The 18,245-nt window shown below is 37.7% G+C and overlaps 2 protein-coding genes and 1 long non-coding RNA gene across 3 annotated transcripts in view; 1 reads left to right on the top strand and 2 right to left on the bottom strand.

Moving 5' to 3' along the window:
- The window catches only part of LOC125781024 (uncharacterized), an 80,946-nt gene that overhangs the window by 1,004 nt on the left and 61,697 nt on the right, over positions 1-18,245 (bottom strand). The window lies entirely within an intron of this gene.
- Positions 345-7,657, bottom strand: LOC103039871 (jnk1/mapk8 associated membrane protein). The gene is made up of 7 exons (XM_007239465.4): positions 7,527-7,657; positions 6,541-6,629; positions 5,189-5,343; positions 4,861-5,067; positions 3,790-3,971; positions 2,610-2,686; positions 345-1,602 (listed from the first exon to the last, which is right to left on the bottom strand). The coding sequence occupies exons 1-7, from the start codon at positions 7,528-7,530 to the stop codon at positions 1,384-1,386; spliced, it is 933 nt and encodes a 310-aa protein (XP_007239527.1). The 5' UTR covers positions 7,531-7,657; the 3' UTR covers positions 345-1,383.
- LOC103039564 (G-protein coupled receptor 135) lies at positions 11,775-17,421 on the top strand. The gene is made up of 2 exons (XM_049463750.1): positions 11,775-16,481; positions 17,116-17,421. The coding sequence occupies exon 1, from the start codon at positions 12,043-12,045 to the stop codon at positions 13,327-13,329; it is 1,287 nt and encodes a 428-aa protein (XP_049319707.1). The 5' UTR covers positions 11,775-12,042; the 3' UTR covers positions 13,330-16,481; positions 17,116-17,421.

The following is an 18,245-nucleotide window of genomic DNA, read 5'->3' on the forward strand; positions in this document are numbered from 1 at the left end:
GGAATTTGGGAGAAATGTTGTCTGTAGTTTATAGAATAAAACAACAATGTTCATTTTACTCAAACATAAACCTATAAATAGTAAAATCAGAGAAACTGATTCAGAAACTGAAGTGTTCTCTTATTTTATTTTCCAGAGCTGTATATATATATATATTTTTAGATAAGGTCTTTAGATAAGAACTTATCCTGTTCAACAGAAGTAATTCTTTCTCTTTCTCTCCTGGGGCGATCCAGATGAGGGCCAGTTTCATCATAATGTTCTGATGGTTTTCGCGACTGCACAAACCAAAAAAATAGAAAAGATTTCGATGTTTTAATACGTTTTTTTGTGTGTTTGTAACAGTTTTAAAATTGGGATTTCAGTCAGCTAAATACCTTAAGCCCAAATTTAAGATTCTAACAGGAACAAAGAGCTCAGGGACATGCCTATTGGACAAACCAAGACTTTGGTCTTAAGGTATCTGGCTATGTTTAATTTAGAGATTATTTAGGACATTATTTTGCCAGATATTAATTTTGCCACTTTTAGCACTGCAAAATAGAAACAGCCTAAATGTATTTTGTAGAAAATAAAGTTTGGGCAAAATATTGATGTTGCGATATATCGTAAATTAAGATTAAGATTAGTAAAGTTACAGCTTCATTCCTCCACCTGGTGGCGCTATAATCAAATTAATTCATTTTGTCCTCTTCAGTAACAAAGACGCCGTGAAGTATCGTAGAGAATTGTCTCGCAATACAGTAACAGTCTAAACTTTGGACACTTCTTCTCTTTCAATGTTTTTCCTGGGGCGGATCTGCTGTTAACGTAAAGCTGTTAACTTACAGCTGTTAACTGAAAGCCTGATTTCCAGGTAACTCAACCTCATAAAACTGAATGAGAATATAAAATATAAAATATAGTTTTTATTCATAGTTTGGATGAGTTTAGTATTCATCTAAAATGCAAAACATTTTAAAATAATGAAAAAAAACTATGAATTTATTTGAGGTGTGTCCTTAACTTTTGACTGGTACTGTATATATTGATTAATCGCAGAATCAAAGTATTGTAATATTGTAAGGGACGCTGTGATTTCCACCCCTTGTACTAACACTATGGCTTATGGGTGTACTGTAGATAAATGGAGAAAGTTCTGTTGCTCAACTGATAATTGATAAATACTGCCCAGCACTAGCCTTGTAGCATTTAGCCAAAAGTGTACACTTTACAATGGAAATGTGGGTTTAGTGTCCGTCAACATGTCATAAATGGAGTCATTTCTCAGTGTGACCCCGCGTTTAGCCTTAAACCTGCCGTTCCTCATGCTGAACAATGTCCTCAAATAGTGAATAATGCTAACCCCCAGTGGACGGTACATCCTGGGTACTCTCTGCCCGGTCAGTGTCCGTTTCCTCCTTCAGACAGAATCCGGTTGGGCTCAGTGAACCGGGCTGTGAGTAAGTAAAACAGAGCTGGTCCTGGAACCAGAGCCAGCAGAGGCAAATCCTGACTCAGATTATCCAATCGGGTGATTGATATGATGCCGTATGCGTGCAGGAGCCAATGGCTGAAGAGCACCACCAACCGCTTCTTCTTGGCAACCAGGTTCTTGAAAGACTGCAGGAGAAGAACAGAGGAAGAGCATGAGGTGGGTCAGATTCCACACAGTTTTCTTCAATCCTGCCAATTTCTTTCATCATTAATACTGTATTTTACAAATTATAGGGTGCACTATCAATTAACATATTTTTTCTGGTCTATTTTCATACATAATCCGGCGAACCGGATTATAAAGCGTATTTTAAGCGACAATAGTAAGCAACATTGGTGTAGCCATGTTTCTCTTCTAATGGGGAAGCTGGGAAAGTGCCTAAGTTAACAAAACTGTAATTCTTTAAAGAAAACATTTTTTTAAGTTAAACGAGTGCTGGATGTTAATCTAGCGCTTCCGTTTATTTACAGTAAGCTTAAATTTGCAATATTTTTGTCTAAGGGTGAGTTTCAGTAAAGTTTCTCCAGCACTAAGGCTGGGTTCAGCAGCATTAGCATTAGCGGCTAATGCCAGCACTAATAGGACATAAATGTCGCCCGACAGCACTACGCTGAGAAACCCTGAGTGTTCTGGTAAGCCAGGGCGCTATCAACTACTAGCGGTTCGTCCAAAATAGCATGTTTTAACACAGTAAACGCAGACTGCAGTCTGATATACTCACCTCTATACAGCGAAAGATCTAGTGCTGTGGTTAGCAGCTAATGCTAATGCTGCTGCATCCAGCCTTAGTGCTGGAGAAACTTTACTGAAAACTCACCCTTATAACTCTGCACTTCAGCAAAGTAGCTTTACTGCTCCTTAATACCTGACTGATAGGATTAAAAGGCGCACTTATATTTGTTTAGGCCATTCTAAAGGAAAATTCTAAAGGGTTCACCAGCTTTCAAGCACCACTGTATATAACATTTCTGTCATATAAGTGTTATATATATATATATAGTCTTCAAGAGTATCGTTTATGACCATAACTGCAAAAAAAAAAAAACCCAAAAAATAATAATTTAATATGATTGACTGTTGAGTTACTAATTATAATATTAATTCTAGTCTTATTATAAACTCCCAGTCTTACCTGTATCTCCGACGCTGACATATAAACTGCCAAGGTAACCAAAGACAAGACCAAAATAATGTAGGGAAAGGCATAATCTGGTTAAAAGACAAGAAAAGGAAAAAAGATGATTATAGACAGTACAGAAAACTATAGAACTCTAGAGAAAAAAATGTGACGCACCAAGATCTTTTTTTTTTTTATATATATACAGTGAGGAAAATAAGTATTTGAACACCCTGCGAATCTCCCACTTGAAATTTTTATCTTAGGTGCATGTCCACTGTGAAAGACATATTAAAAAAAAAAAAAAAAGCATGGCACGGAAGGTTCCCCTGCTTAAACCAGCACACGTCCAGTCCGTCTTAAGTTTGAACATGACCATTTGGATGATCCAGAGGAAGTTCTGTGGTCAGATGAGACCAATATATAACTTTTTGGTCTTAATTCCACTTGCCTTAAGTTGTTTGGAGGACGAAGAATGATGAGAATCATCCCAAAAACACCATCCCTACTGTGAAGCATGGGGGTGGAAGCATCATGCTTTAGGGGTGTTTTTCTGCACATGGGACAGGATGACTGCACTGTATTAAGGAGCAGGGACATGTATTGCAAGATTTAGGGGAACAACCTCCTTCCCTCAGTTAGAGCATTGAAGATGGTGGCTGGTGGTGGCTGGGTCTCCCAACATGACAATGACCCAAGGCACACAGCCAGGATAACCAAGGAGTGGCTCCGTAAGAAGTATATCAAGGTTCTGGAGTGGCCTAGCCCAGTCTCCAGACCTAAACCATATAGAAAATCTTTAGAGGGAGCTCAAACTCTATGTTTCTCAGCGACAGCCCAGAAACCTGGCTGATCTGGAGAAAATCTGTGTGGAGGAATGGGCCAAAATCCCTGCTGCAGTGTGCAGCGCAAACCTGGTGAAAACTACGAGAAACGTTTGACCTCTGTAATTGCAAACAATGGCTTCTGGACCAAATATTAACATTGACTTTCACAGGTGTTCAAATACTTATTTGCATCAGTAACACACAAATAAATAATAATAAAAAAAAGAAATCATACATGTTTTTTCAGATTTTTTTTTTTTATTTTTAGATTATATCTCTAATAGTGGACATGCACCTAAGATAAAAAAAAATCAGACCCCTCCATGATTTCTAAGTGGGAGAATGAGGAATTAATGAGGAATACTTACAGAGCAGACCTCCTCCCACCGCCTGCAGGACAGTGAGGATGGGGAAGAAGTAGAGGGCAGCGTAGATACTTTTAAAACGGTCAGTTTTCCCCAAACCACACGCTATCTTCTTCACCAGCAGCGGCCGCAGCATCATCATGAAGACCAGGCAGAAAGCGTAATAGATCAGCACTATAGTGTACCTGCAGACGATACGGGACACCAAATAAGGATTACAATTTCCGTAGTAACTCATGATATGATAGAACTGGTATCTTGGTGTGAAGACTATAAAGTCATTTCTAAAGCTTTGGGACTTCAGAGAACCACAGTGATTTACTATTATTCACTAATGGAGAAAAAACATGGAACACTGGTGAACCTTCCCAGGAGTGACCGGCCGGCCGTACAAAATTAATCCAAAAGAGCATGAAGAACTCATCCAGGAGGTCGGGAAAGAACCCAGAACAACGTTTAAGCCTCAGTTAAGATCAGTGTTAATGATTCAATAAGAATAAAGAGACTGGGTGAAAATGGTCTCCATGGGAGAATTCCAAGATAAAAAAAAACACTGCTGACCAAAAACAACACAACCACCCGTCTCACATTTACCAACTAACATCTTGATGATCTCCAGAACTTTACAGGGTAAATATTCTATGAGACAAAAGTGGAATCTGATATAAAACTAACGCATCAGGTGTACTTAGGTTCTGCAGCAGGACAATGACCCGAAGCACACAAACAAGTTCACCTCTGAATTTTTTGGAGGGTCTAGTTAAAGTCTAAATAAAATGTTGGCGATGATCTTAAACAAGACGTCTATGCTTGAAAATCCTCCAATGTGTCTGAATTAAAATAATTCTGTAAAGAAGAGTGGAACAAAATTCCTCCACAGACATGAGAAAGACTCGTTATCAGATATCAGTAAAGCTTGATTGCAGTTGTTGAGCCCAAGGGTGGCACAACCAAGTTATTAGATTTAGGGGGAAAACACTTTTTCACACAGAGCTAAATTGGTAAATGATGGACATGCTGAAAAGGCTGGAGGTGTATTTTGCTCATAATAATCCAGGAGAGGAAGTAACTCACAGAGGGAACACAGCTTCCTGTGTGCAGTGCAGCGTGGTAACGTAGTCAGGGCTGGGGTTGTAGAGCATGGTGTACCAGTCCGACAGCATCTGGACGCGACAGGAGCGGATGGAGAGCTGCCCAACCGGATCGTTCACCAGCAGAGTGACCACCGCCGCGGCGCTGCACTCGAACAGGGCCGTGATGTGCTGGAACAGGGCGCTGGAGCTACAGGTAAAACAGGTGGTTTTAGTATTATTTTTATAATAATAATAATAATAATAATAATAATAATAATAATAGAGATTTTAGATATATGTGATACCCCTTATAAAAGGCGTAGCTTTACCTTTTCTTCCCAGAATACCATTCAATAAAAAACCAGTGCAGAACCAGAGGAAGCATGGCCATGAAGCCCAGGTACAGCCAGTCGTACAGCTCCGGAGAGTCCCTGCACCTTTCACAGATCTTCTCTATGTTGGTCCTCTCTCCCCGAGGACACACCTGTGCACAGGTAATGAGCATAAAAGCAATAGGGTTCAGTTTTAGGGATATTTTAGAGATAACTGTTTTGGTGAATAAATTACTGTAAACGTTAAAAGTTAAACAGACACCAGATGTCCATGTAATGCAGACATGTACCCAGTAAATGACATGTATCATTACTTGCATTAACGCAGGCTATTAATTTGAAATCATAAATTTGAGTAATGCTTTATTATTTTTTTACGCAAATTTATTACGCCACCAAGTTTGACACCAACTTCCGCCATAATATGCCCCACACAACACAATGACTTTTAGAATAGAATAGAATAGCTCTGACCCAGATAGTGAGCTTTGGAGTAGGTGAAACACGAAGCACATGGAGCAGATAGGACACTCTGACTCAAGGCAATATTCCCTTTTCTTATTTATTAGTTCATACATGAGCTAATGCAGCACCAAAGCACATTTATAGGAGTTACTTACAGAAATTAAATAAATAAAAGAAAGGATTTCGGTCCAGCAGTTTCCATGATTCAGCACAACACACACGCTGGTTCTCTACACTCTCAGCGTAGCTACACACGTACCTGCACACTTAGCGTAACAGTCTTTTAAAGGGACAGTGTACACATTACTGAATACTGACTGTTACATTTTTCCCATTTCCACATTTTTCTTTATTCCAGCACCCCTCGAACATACAAGTATATACTAATATTTTAATTGACAACAGCAATCATACATTTTTCCATGACTGGAACACAATTTAGGTCTAAAAGCGTTAGTGTGTGTGTGTGTGTGTCTACCTTGCTCTGTTTTTTTAATAGTAGTTTATAGACATTGTCAATTACATCGACTAATCATTGGAGCCCTTGTAGTTCAGTTTAGGGATATTAGCATAAAACATGCCTGGTTTGAATAAACTTTATTTATGGGTAGATTCTATGATCCTTTTACCAAAAATGTAAACTAAACAGACGACAGCATTTCCAGACATGCACTTAGTAAATCACATGTCTTGTTATTAAAGTTAGTATTCAACTTTACTTATAAAGGACCCTATTATACATTAAAATGCAACTCTAGGTGCTCAACAACACTGCTGCACTAATGACTATTTTAGAAGTCGACTAATCTGTCAAAGACTTATGAGTGAGAGTTATGATCCAATAGAAATGATGCATGTTAATAATGCATATTAAAGATACTCACCCCACATTCTCCCTCTATTGATCCATTAATGCTGTTTATGATGGTCTTCCCGCAGTAAAGCCCGGGACACGTCGAGCTCATGGACACAGCTACAGCAGAACACAAACACAATATTTAAACTTAATATTAACACAATATTTGTCACTTACTCAGCTGGTTTGATAAAAGCACTTACAAATAGGCCTGGAATGATAATTACATTATCGACTAGCTATATAATAAATGGGCATAAGCTCCATAATGTGTGATAGTGATGATATGGTCTATGTTGTTTTTTTGTATATTTGTTATATATACATATTTAACAGTGAACAGAATTTTATCCAGTAATGCTATTTTTACACATGTATTTTAGGGTTTAAATGGGTTTAAATCCCAGTATTTATATTTTTCTGTAGCTCCTGTTCCTCTGAATGAGCTGAACTGCAGTTACTAGCTGTATTTTAGGGTTTAAATGGGTTTAAATCCCAGTATTTATATTTTTCTGTAGCTCCTGTTCCTCTGAATGGGCTGAACTGCAGTTACTAGCTGTATTTTAGGGTTTTAATGGGTTTAAATCTCAGTATTTATATTTTACTGAAGCTCCTGTTCTTCTGAATGAGCTGACCTGCAGTTATTAGCTGTATTTTAGGGTTTTAATTGGTTTAAATCTCAGTATTTATATTTTACTGAAGCTCCTGTTCTTCTGAATGAGCTGACCTGCAGTTATTAGCTGTATTTTAGGGTTTTAATTGGTTTAAATCTCTGTATTTATATTTTACTGTAGCTCCTGTTCTTCTAAATGAGCTGAACTGCAATTATTAGCTATATTTTAGGGTTTTAATGGGTTTAAATCCCTGTATTTATATTTGACTGGGGCGATCCGACTACTAGCCCCGTTAGCTTAGCATAGCTGTGCTCAGAATCCGCGGTCTGTACAGCGATATTAGAGCAATATTCCGCAGTTAATCAGTGTAATAAAGGTGCAGGTTTATATTTATACTCACCCATCGCTGAAACTCCGGTTATAAAGCTTTATAAACACCAACAGCGCGCTGTGATTAGCCGCTTAGCTGCTAACAAGCGGCTCCATTCACCAGCGATGAAGAGGCTGCGTCTGTATCCAGCAGCGCTGTGAGCGAGTGAGCGCCCCCTGTGGAAACTCGCGGTAAGACCGCCACACTCATTAACCCATTATACCCATATAAGTGTCTTTCACTTAGTCTAATAATTATAAGATACTAAGTCATAATCATGAGATGATAAGTCATAATTATGAGATACCAAGTCTGGGGGTGTCATCTGATTATAATGACTTACCATCTCATACTTAGTATGTCATAATTATGACTTACTGTATCATACTTATGACTAACTATATCATACTTATGACTTACCATCTCATACTTAGTATCTCATTATTATCACTTAGTATCTCATTATTATGACTTAGTGGCGAAAATGAGCTTCCATATGTTGTAACTATTTTGGAACTTAGCTAAAAAAAACAAAATCCCATAAAATGTACAATGTTCATCACCCCCATGAAACATGAATATATTTTATTTTATAATAGTATTTGCTGAGTATATATGTATAATAATTAAAGTTTTATTTAGTTAATGTTTTTTTCTGTTTATGCATAACCTTTTACCTACCTTATCTGTATTTCATTACATTGCCCCCCCCAAAAATGAAATCAGTTCGCTCACATCAGCCGTAATATTAATGAGGAGACAGACCGGACCAATCGGAGGAGGAGAGTCAGTGTGCTGTTGGGGAAGCCCCGCCCCCTCGCTGTGAGATTTAGCAGCGGGATCGGGCTGCAGCCGCTTCAGCTGATTTTAAAACAGATCTGGATATACGGAGATTTTTCTAACAGAAAGGCTAACCACGCAAACTGTGATGATATGTTTCTGATAGCTGGTTAAAAATACACGTCTCTGAATCAAAACACACAGTTTAAACCCACTGTGATTAATAAACTGCAGCTGTGTTAGTGAGTTAGTTTAACTTAAATTAATTAGATAGGGAGTCAGGGTTAAAGAAAAAATATATATATATGTAATGTTCAACTTGACCTGTACCTGATCAGCTAATCACTATTTCATTTTCAAACTGTTTATTAATTTAGGATTGCAGGACTTAGTGTGAGCTATAATGAACGAAAATGAATTTAACTAACTAGTTAACTAGAAGCTGCATGTAGTGGATAGCCAGGATTTAGTACAGTACTTTATGTTTGTAGTTTAAAGCAGTTTCTTAACCCTGATCACTGCCCTAAATCTGTGTTTTCCACCTGATCCAGCTGATCAGCTAATAAACAGTCATTTACTGAGTTTACCTGTTAAAATCCTTTAGCCCCCTATGGAGCCTAAATTAATCATGTAAATCCAGCAGTGTATTAGACACATCATACCACCACTTTATTAAATGCCTTTAAAGCAGAGGAAGCTCAAGAACATGCAGAACAGTGTTAATATGCAGTAGAATATGTAAGAACAGGGTTGAGAAACACTGCTGTAAAGTGACTTCTGTTCATTTGTAGTTCACAGTAAGACCACATGTTCTGACGTTTATAAAAATCTCTATGCAACGTAAAGTTACATTATTTTACATAAAAGGACACCATCTTAAGAAGAGCTCTCAGTAGAAAAATGAATAAAAGCGCAGGAGAAAATGTAAATATATGACAGAATTGACATGCCAATACATAATAATAATAATAATAATAATAATAATAATAATAATAATAATAATAACCAAATCTGTTATATTATTTTAAATATTAGGTGATAACTGATCATTTTTGTTATATGTATATAACTCAGACATTGCATGCATATTTTTTTCTAACAACAGTAACTGTAACGTGGAGTAACCTGTTTAGGTTGTAAAGTCACCTTATAATAATAATTTACTTTTAATTTAAAGTAATTTCCACAAATGTTGTTCTAGGAAACTATTGGGTGGGCTTGGGTTCATATTGGCAAATGTGTCCCCCCCAATATCAAGCCCGCTCCTACGACCTTGTTTCATTATAATTTGAGTAAAAGTAAACTTTATTTAATTGTACAGATAATCAACCTTTGAGCAGAAAATATGTAACAGATTTTTATTGATGCAATATATAGTTTCTCATTATTATTATTATTATTATTATTATTATTATTATTATTATTATTATTATTATTATTATTATTATATATCTATGTATTATCTATTTATCTATCTATTAATACTACTGTATTGTCTGAAGGCATAAAATGGCATGTAAATCTGTTTGCGTTGGCAATAGGAGTTTATTATTTTAAAAAAAGTATTTATAAAAATATATATATTATTATGTGTACAAATATATTTTTATTATGTGTGCAAAATAGCAAACAATAAAATGTATTTTCTTTTTGAATTTGTCATATGTGGTATTCAGTTAAGCTTACATGTTATTTTTGTTTTATAAAATAAATGACCCAGTGTTTATTATTGTATAGTATTGTATATAAATATAAATATAAATTAAATCATTAAAAAAATAAAAAAATATTATAAAAAAAAAAAATTGTACACTGTAGGGAAAATGAATATATAGCAGAGCTGTCGCCATAGCAACTGCTCTAAACGTCACTGCTTGCGATGTGTATCCCGCCCGTATTCAGGAAAGCCCCGCCTCTGTGCGCTCCGATTGGCCAGTAGCGGCTCGCCCCCAGCGCTGTGATTGGCTAACAGCTCACTGTCAGCAGCAGCCAGCCACTGGAGGGCTGTGTTATGATCCAAACAAAGCAGCTTCGCCTAGTCTAAAACAAATAAATCAATAATTTCAACAAAAACGTGTATAATATACTAATTTTAAGAATATATATAATATAATATATGTATTCTGCATTTATTTCCTATAGGCACCATTCTGCAAAAGAGAAATATTATAAAATATCATCAGTAACAAAAATACATATAGAAAATTATAATAAATAATATAAAATAAACATATAGTCAGCAATGAAAAGTCAGAATCTAGAGTTAAACTAGATCTTTATCACTGACATGATTTATATAAGATGTGTTATGTGTGTATAACATACAATATAAGCAACATCAATCATTTGTATGCCCATTAACCTTTAAATAGCTGCATATTTTGTTAAAGATCATTATTTTAATTATAAATCAATGCATAATTATCATTAACCAATGATTCTTATGATGCAATGTTAAATAAAGGTTGTTTTAAGGTTGTTTTTCCTTCATTAACATTAATGCAACCAAATAAAGTTTAGTCAGTGTACTTTGCTATCAGGGTACTCCCTGTTAGATAGATAGATAGATAGATAGATAGATAGATAGATAGAGAGATAGATAGATAGATAGATAGATAGATAGATAGATAGATAGATAGATAGATACTTTATTGATCCCCGGGGGGAAATTCTTGGAAAGAATTAGTAGCAAAATTATAATAATAATAATAATACACACACACATTGTATGTATGTATATATGGACACATTAACACATTTACATGTTACTTACGTTCCGCATATTCTACATTTATTGAAGATTATTATCTATGAAATAAAACATAAAACCAATATTACATAAAAGCATTGATATGAGTGCATATTTGGGTTTGGTAAGTTTTTGTTCAGTACAAAAATATATAAAATAGCTAATTTTTATACATAAAAAAACTATATTACAGTGTATACAATAGAATAAACAGTAAATCAGGTTTATGTCAAATTAAATTACATTAAGACAGGTGCAAAGGTAAGTGAGAAACTGCATAGTAAATAAACAATATATACAAGCTGTATCATATGCATCCAACAAAAAACAACACTTTAATTTGAGTACATATTTGGGTTTGTTAGCTTTTTGTTCGTGACAAAGTAAATAAAAATACTTCTTTTTACTTTTCATAAAATTGGGATTTTTATTATAGTGCATGAAATCGAATGATAATAAAATAAATAAATCAGGTTTTTGTCACATTATTGTATATATTATAATAACATAGGTGTAAAGTGAAAGGAGCATTGTAAAATAATAAAAAACAAAAATATACAAATTCAAATTATGTATTATCTATAAAATAACACCCAGTAAATCATAAATATCAGTGTATCATTAGGTTTGTCACTATTTTTACGGAGATAAAAAAGCAACGGCGTCCAAACAGCCAATCCCAGCGCAGGTGGGCGTGGCCTCGTCTGAAAACGGGTGGGTTCTACAGAACAACACGGAGGTTTAGGCAGCGGCTGAAGGGAGGCGCCTTCAGATCCAGAGACGCAGCTTCACCACCGAGCTCTGCTGATATGGAGGAGCTCAGGCTGAGTCTGGAGGACCATGGCCGTGTTTTGGTTGGGATCTGGATGTGCTGGAGCCCAGTTAACCCCTCCTGAAGCCTGGTAAACCCTTCATGAAGCCCTGTTAACCCTTTCCTGAGCCTGGCTGGAGCTGGAGAGAGGAGAAGACAAGGGATGCATCCTCTTCTGCTGTGTGGACTCTTGCCAGTGGTGTCCAATGGCGAGCAACATGGACAACAACAGATCCAGATCAGGTCTGATTTTGGATTTTGGGAACCAGAGCGGTGTGGTGGCCGGCGGTCCGGTGAAGGGTTCTGGGGGGAGCACGGTTCTGCACGGGGTGGCAGTGGCCGCTCAGGCCCTCTTGCTTCTGGCCATCTTTCTGCTGTCCAGCTTGGGCAATTCGGTCGTGGTGATGGTCATCATCAAGCACAGGCAGTTGAGGACAGTGACCAACGCTTTCATCATGTCCCTGTCTTTGTCTGACTTCCTCACGGCCGTCCTGTGCTTGCCGTTTTCCTTCATGATGCTTTTCAGCAAGGACGGCACCTGGATGTTTGGGGACCCCTTCTGCGTGGCCAATGGCTTCTTCAACACCTGCTTTGGCATCATCTCTACGTTGACCATGACCCTGATTTCGTTCGACCGCTACTACGCAATAGTGCGGCAGCCACAGGAGAAAATTGGTAGAAAGAAGGCCATGCAGTTGCTGGTGGCGGTGTGGCTGTCCGCCGTGGTCTTCTCCTTCCCTTGGTACCTTTTTTTCTGGACGTCAGACCACCACCTAGTGGTCCACAAGCCTGGCTTCTACCACTGCATGTACGTTTTCCACTCTGGAAGCTCGAGAATGGGGACGGGCTACAGCGTGGCCTTGATAGTGGTGTGTTACCTCCTCCCTTTCGCCCTCATGTGCTTCTGCCACTACAACATCTGCAAGACGGTAAGACTCTCCGAGATCAGGGTACGACCGGTGACGACTTACGCCCACCTGCTGCGCTTCTACAGCGAGATGAGGACGGCCACCACGGTCCTCATCATGATTGTCTTCATCATCTTCTGCTGGGGGCCGTACTGCCTGATGGGAATAGTCACAGCAGTCGGAGACTTCACCTTCAACCCGGCCATGGACACCGTGGCCATGTGGATGGCGTGGGCCAACGGCGCCATCAACCCGTTAATCTATGCCATTAGGAACCCCAACATATCCATGCTTCTGGGAAGAAGCAGGGAGGAAGGCTATAGGACTAGAAACATCGCGGCTTACCTCTCGAGAACGAGAGCTGACCGGATAAGAGACCGTACCCGTCCGGACAGGATCAGAGACCGTTACGCCAGCCGCCACGGTGCAGGAAGTCGCGTGTCTTCCTCCAGCCCTGCCAACGGTGGCGAGGTGGCGATGTGGGCCTGCAAAAACCCGGCAGTCTTCTTCTGCAGGGACGGCCAGCCAGACACCGTCACCGAAGCAGCTGTGCAAAAGGCCGAGACGGCCAACACCAGCTTGTGATTGGTTTCTTTACCTTGTTTTACTCTTTTCCAGGACTTCAGGGTTCTTTAATTGGTTTAATAGGTTATTTGGGTGATGTCTTAGAACCGGAAGTCTTTCAATCTGGGACTGGGAACAGTGGAACAGTGTTTGGTCACTCTAGTTGATCTAGTTAACCAGTTGGTTCAGTTGGATCAATTGGCCAACAATTATTATAAATCTACAACAGAAAACAAACTGGGCCTATATTTGAAGACCTCTTCCATAGAAGAACCACCTTTGGTTCCCACTCAAGTGGTGCTCAAAGCACTCAAAGCTGTGTTTCTGTTGAAAATACAAAAATTATATACATTTTAGTTGCTTTAACATCATTTGAAGGTAAAACCTATTTTCAGGTACAAATCTCTTTTATTTCCTTTTTCGGACATGTTTAGACATCTAGGGCACTCCTAAAAAGACCCACGGAAAGCTGTGTTAAAGCATTGATTCTCAAAGCAGCTTTTAAAAGTGCAAAGTGGTTCTTGGAATAATTAATACATTGGTGGAGATTATTAGCATTAAATAGAGTTGATAGGTTCTTTAAAACTTTTTTTCAAACATGGTTCTTTAAGACAGACCTTAAGAGACCCCAAGATAGTTCTATAAAAATCTGGTTCTTAAACCAGTTCAACTACAGTTAAGGTGAGAAAGGTTCACAATCAGGTGCACAAACCAGAATAGAACCTGTTCCACATTGGTGGAAATTAGCTGTACAGCTCTGGAAAAAGAAAAATATGAGTCCACTTCAGTTTCTGAATCAGTTTCTCTGATTTAGCTATTTATAGGTTTGTATTTGAGTAAAATGAACATTGTTGTTTTATTCTATAAACTACAGACAACATTTCTCCCAAATTACAAATAAAAATATTCTCATTTAGAGCATTTATTTACAGAAAATGAGAAATGTCTGAAATAACAAAAAAAAAGATGCAGAGCTTTCAGACCTCAACTAATGCAAAGAAAAAAAAACAGTTCATATTCATAAAGTTTTAAGAGTTCAGAAATCAATATTTGGTGGAATAACCCTGTTTTTTAATCACAGTTTTTTTTCATGCATCTTGGCATCATGTTCTCCTCCTCCACCAGTCTTACACACTGCTTTTGGATAACTTTATGCTGCTTTACTCCTGGTGTAAAAATTCAAGCAGTTCAGTTTGGTGGTTTGATGGCTTGTGATCATCCATCTTCCTCTTGATTATATTCCAGAGGTTTTTAATCTGGTAAAATCAAAGAAAATCAGCAACGGTCTGTTATTTTTTCCTAGAGCTGTATGTGTTGAAAGTTGGGTTGGACTCAAAGGTTTTGAGAACCTTTCAGTATGTTCTAAACACACATACATTAAATAAGAGAACTAAGAGAACTACTCTACCTTAACTAAGTGTTAAGGTAGAGATCTTTAAATCTCCTTTTTTGACCATGGTTCCTCAGGGCAGTACCCATAAAAAGTGTTTTATACTAAAGTATATAACGTTTCTTTAAACAAAATTTGCAGGGTTTAGAACCTCCACTGTATGAGTTATGCTTTGGGTAAACTGGTTTGAGAACCACTTAAATAGTTAAAATTGCTTTTATAAATCAGATACATGCGTTTGAAGAACATTTTTAGAGTGTAAATGTTCTAGAAACAAAAAAAAATCCCTAAAAATCCCTAAAATTGGTGAACCAAAAGTGGTTCTTCTGTGGCATCACTTAAAGAACACTATGATTTCCTCGGATTTATTCACTCTGGTTTTATTATAAGTGAGCAGAAGAATTAAATAACTGCTCCACAAATTCATCCACGTCAACAGATGTTCATTATTATTTTATTTTTTTAATTGTTCATTTTATTATTATTTATTATGGGATTGAAAGGTGCACAGATTCAGGGCCAGTGTTTAGACTAAACTCCAGTGCTAATGATAAATCAGTATTCACCTTGTTCAGTGGCTTGAACTTTTATTTTATTCTATAATTCTATCAGCATACAGCTCTTGAAAAAAAATAAGAGACCACTTAAAATGATGAGTTTCTTTGATTTTACCAAATTGAAAACCTCTGGAATATAATCAAGAGGAAGATGGATGATCACAAACCATCAAACCACCAAACTGAACTGCTTGAATTTTTGCACCAGGAGTAAAGCAGCATCAAGTTATCCAAAAGCAGTGTGTAAGACTGGTGGAGGAGAACATGATGCCAAGATGCATGAAAAAAGCTCTGCATCTTTTTTGTTATTTCAGCCATTTCTCATTTTCTGTAAATAAATGCTCTAAATGAGAATATTTTTATTTGGAATTTGGGAGAAATGTTGTCTGTAGTTTATAGAATAAAACAATAATGTTCATTTTACTCAAACATAAACCTATAAATAGCAAAATCAGAGAAACTGATTCAGAAACTGAAGGGATCTCTTCATTTTTTTCAGAGCTGAATGTAAGAACTGGCCTGTTAATTAACTTAATTAGTTGAATCAGGTTGTTTTACAGCAGAAAATTGCTGGAAATGTGCACAAAATACAGTGTTCTGAGGTTCTCCAGTACTAGGAATGGGAAATCAGATTTACACAGCAGTGCAGTCCATTGGAAACCTGAAGATAGTTCATGTTTTTGGTCTTTTTTTAGCTAACAGGTATAACAGTTTATAATTGCTGGGTTTAGGTAATGGTAATTGGAAATGGAAACACTGGCCCAGGTCTTGTCTTAAAGAGGAATTCAACTGATTTTACAATAGTTCAAATGTACTGAATTTGTTTATACTTTAGGAAATTGGAAAAATCAGTGGATTTCCCCTTGGTCTTTACTGTATGTTATCTGTATGTTATTTGGTAAGATTTGGTAAGTGCCAAAATGCATTTAAACACTGTGGGGGAAAAATGAAAAGAAAATTAAGAGTGAAGTTTTTGCCTGTGCCATTTTATTAATCTTAAAGTCTATCTGAGAACTGCTTGGTCATCAGAAGCGAATATATAAGAAACAGAGGAATTGAAAAAATTTAATGTATTAACTGGTTTGTTTGTCTCCATATTAAACAAAGATATATTTATTTATTTGTCATTTATGCCCCATTCCATTAGAGAAGTACTACAGTGTCCAAATGCCTCAAATACCTAGTTGTTGTGGAGACAACGTACAATGTAACATAATTGCAAAGAGGTCATGCTGCTTCTCCATCAGCAGCCAGAGTCTGAGAGAGAGAGAGAGTACAGTAGATCATGCTGCTTCTCCATCAGCAGCCGGAGTCTGAGAGAGAGACAGAGAGAGAGAGAGAGAGAGAGAGAGAGAGAAAGAGTACAGTAGGTCATGCTGTTTCTCCATCAGCAGCTGGAGTCTGAGAGAGAGAGAGAGAGAGAGAGTACAGTAGATCATGCTGCTTCTCCATCAGCAGCCGGAGTCTGAGAGAGAGAGAGAGAGAGAGAGAGAGAGTACAGTAGGTCATGCTGTTTCTCCATCAGCAGCTGGAGTCTGAGAGAGAGAGAGAGAGAGAGAGAGAGAGAGAGAGAGAGAAAGAGTACAGTAGGTCATGCTGTTTCTCCATCAGCAGCCGGAGTCTGAGAGAGAGAGAGAGAGAGAGAGAGAGAGAGAGAAAGAGTACAGTAGGTCATGCTGTTTCTCCATCAGCAGCCGGAGTCTGAGAGAGAGAGAGAGAGAGAGAGAAAGAGTACAGTATGTCATGCTGCTTCTCCATCAGCAGCCGGAGTCTGAGAGAGAGAGAGAGAGAGTACAGTAGGTCATGCTGCTTCTCCATCAGCAGCCGGAGTCTGAGAGAGAGAGAGAGAGAGTACAGTAGGTCATGCTGCTTCTCCATCAGCAGCCGGAGTCTGAGAGAGAGAGAGAGAGAGAGAGAGAGAGTACAGTAGGTCATGCTGTTTCTCCATCAGCAGCCGGAGTCTGAGAGAGAGAGAGAGAGAGAGAGAGAGAGAGAGTACAGTAGGTCATGCTGTTTCTCCATCAGCAGCCGGAGTCTGAGAGAGAGAGAGAGTACAGTAGGTCATGCTGCTTCTCCATCAGCAGCCGGAGTCTGAGAGAGAGAGAGAGAGAGATTACAGTAGATTATGCAGTTTCTCCATCAGCAGCTGGAGTCTGAGAGAGAGAGAGTACAGTAGGTCTTAAGGTAAAAAAATAATTAAAAGTCAGAGTATTCCTTTAATTCCAAAACAGTTTGAACAGTATATGGATTCACTGATATATGATATGCATGTGCATTATTCATATGATGCATATGATACAATGAAACAAATATATACTACTGGTACAATGACCGTACATTGATCATTTTTATTGACGATAAATATGATATTTTAAACCAATTTAAACCTAAATCAAATGTAGCAGCATTGACCAAGTTACTCAAGTTATTTTGTCCAGTTTTTTAAATCTAAAACCTTGTTTTTGTCTGAATACTTTTCGACGACCTGTGTGTGTGTGTGTGTGTGTGTGTGTGTGTGTGTGTGTGTGTAAATACACTGTGGATAAACAGATCAGACTGAGCCCTGCTGATAATCAGACAGAATAATCTAAAAGCACAATGTATTATAACTCGAGTTGGAGGTATCCAGTGTGTTTCAGAGAGAAGCTGTATCCAGTATGAATTCCTGAAGGATTGAGCCATATGCTGTGTGCCTGTTGAATCTAATACACATTGCTTTACCCTGCAGCACTGCTGAACCATGTTATAAACTGCAGAAACACCGGCACTGATACTGATATTCATAATTAAACGATTTTTATAAATCCCTCTGAACTTTCTGCTCATTTTTATACCTGTGATCTATTTAATTTAATGTGTTTTGTTTGGGGTTAGATTGATATTGGTTTGTTTATTTATTTATTTATTTATTTATTTTTGGGGGGGGGGTGTTGGTTTCTATGTTTTCTATGTGTTGAGTTGGGTTGAATTGGGTTTTGGTTGGGTTGTTT

This window comes from Astyanax mexicanus, chromosome 14 (genome assembly GCF_023375975.1).
Source record: "Astyanax mexicanus isolate ESR-SI-001 chromosome 14, AstMex3_surface, whole genome shotgun sequence".
NCBI lineage: Eukaryota > Metazoa > Chordata > Actinopteri > Characiformes > Acestrorhamphidae > Astyanax > Astyanax mexicanus.

Bases quoted from the DNA above. Each gene is read 5' to 3' on its own strand.
- LOC103039871 (XM_007239465.4), bottom strand. The intron at 5,068-5,188 runs GTAAAGCTACGC...TTTTACCTGTAG, and splicing joins TGGTATTCTGGGAAGAAAAG to CTCCAGCGCCCTGTTCCAGC. The intron at 1,603-2,609 runs GTAAGACTGGGA...CTTCTCCTGCAG, and splicing joins TGTCAGCGTCGGAGATACAG to TCTTTCAAGAACCTGGTTGC.
- LOC103039564 (XM_049463750.1), top strand. From the start codon at position 12,043: ATGGCGAGCAACATGGACAACAACAGATCCAGATCAGGTCTGATTTTG.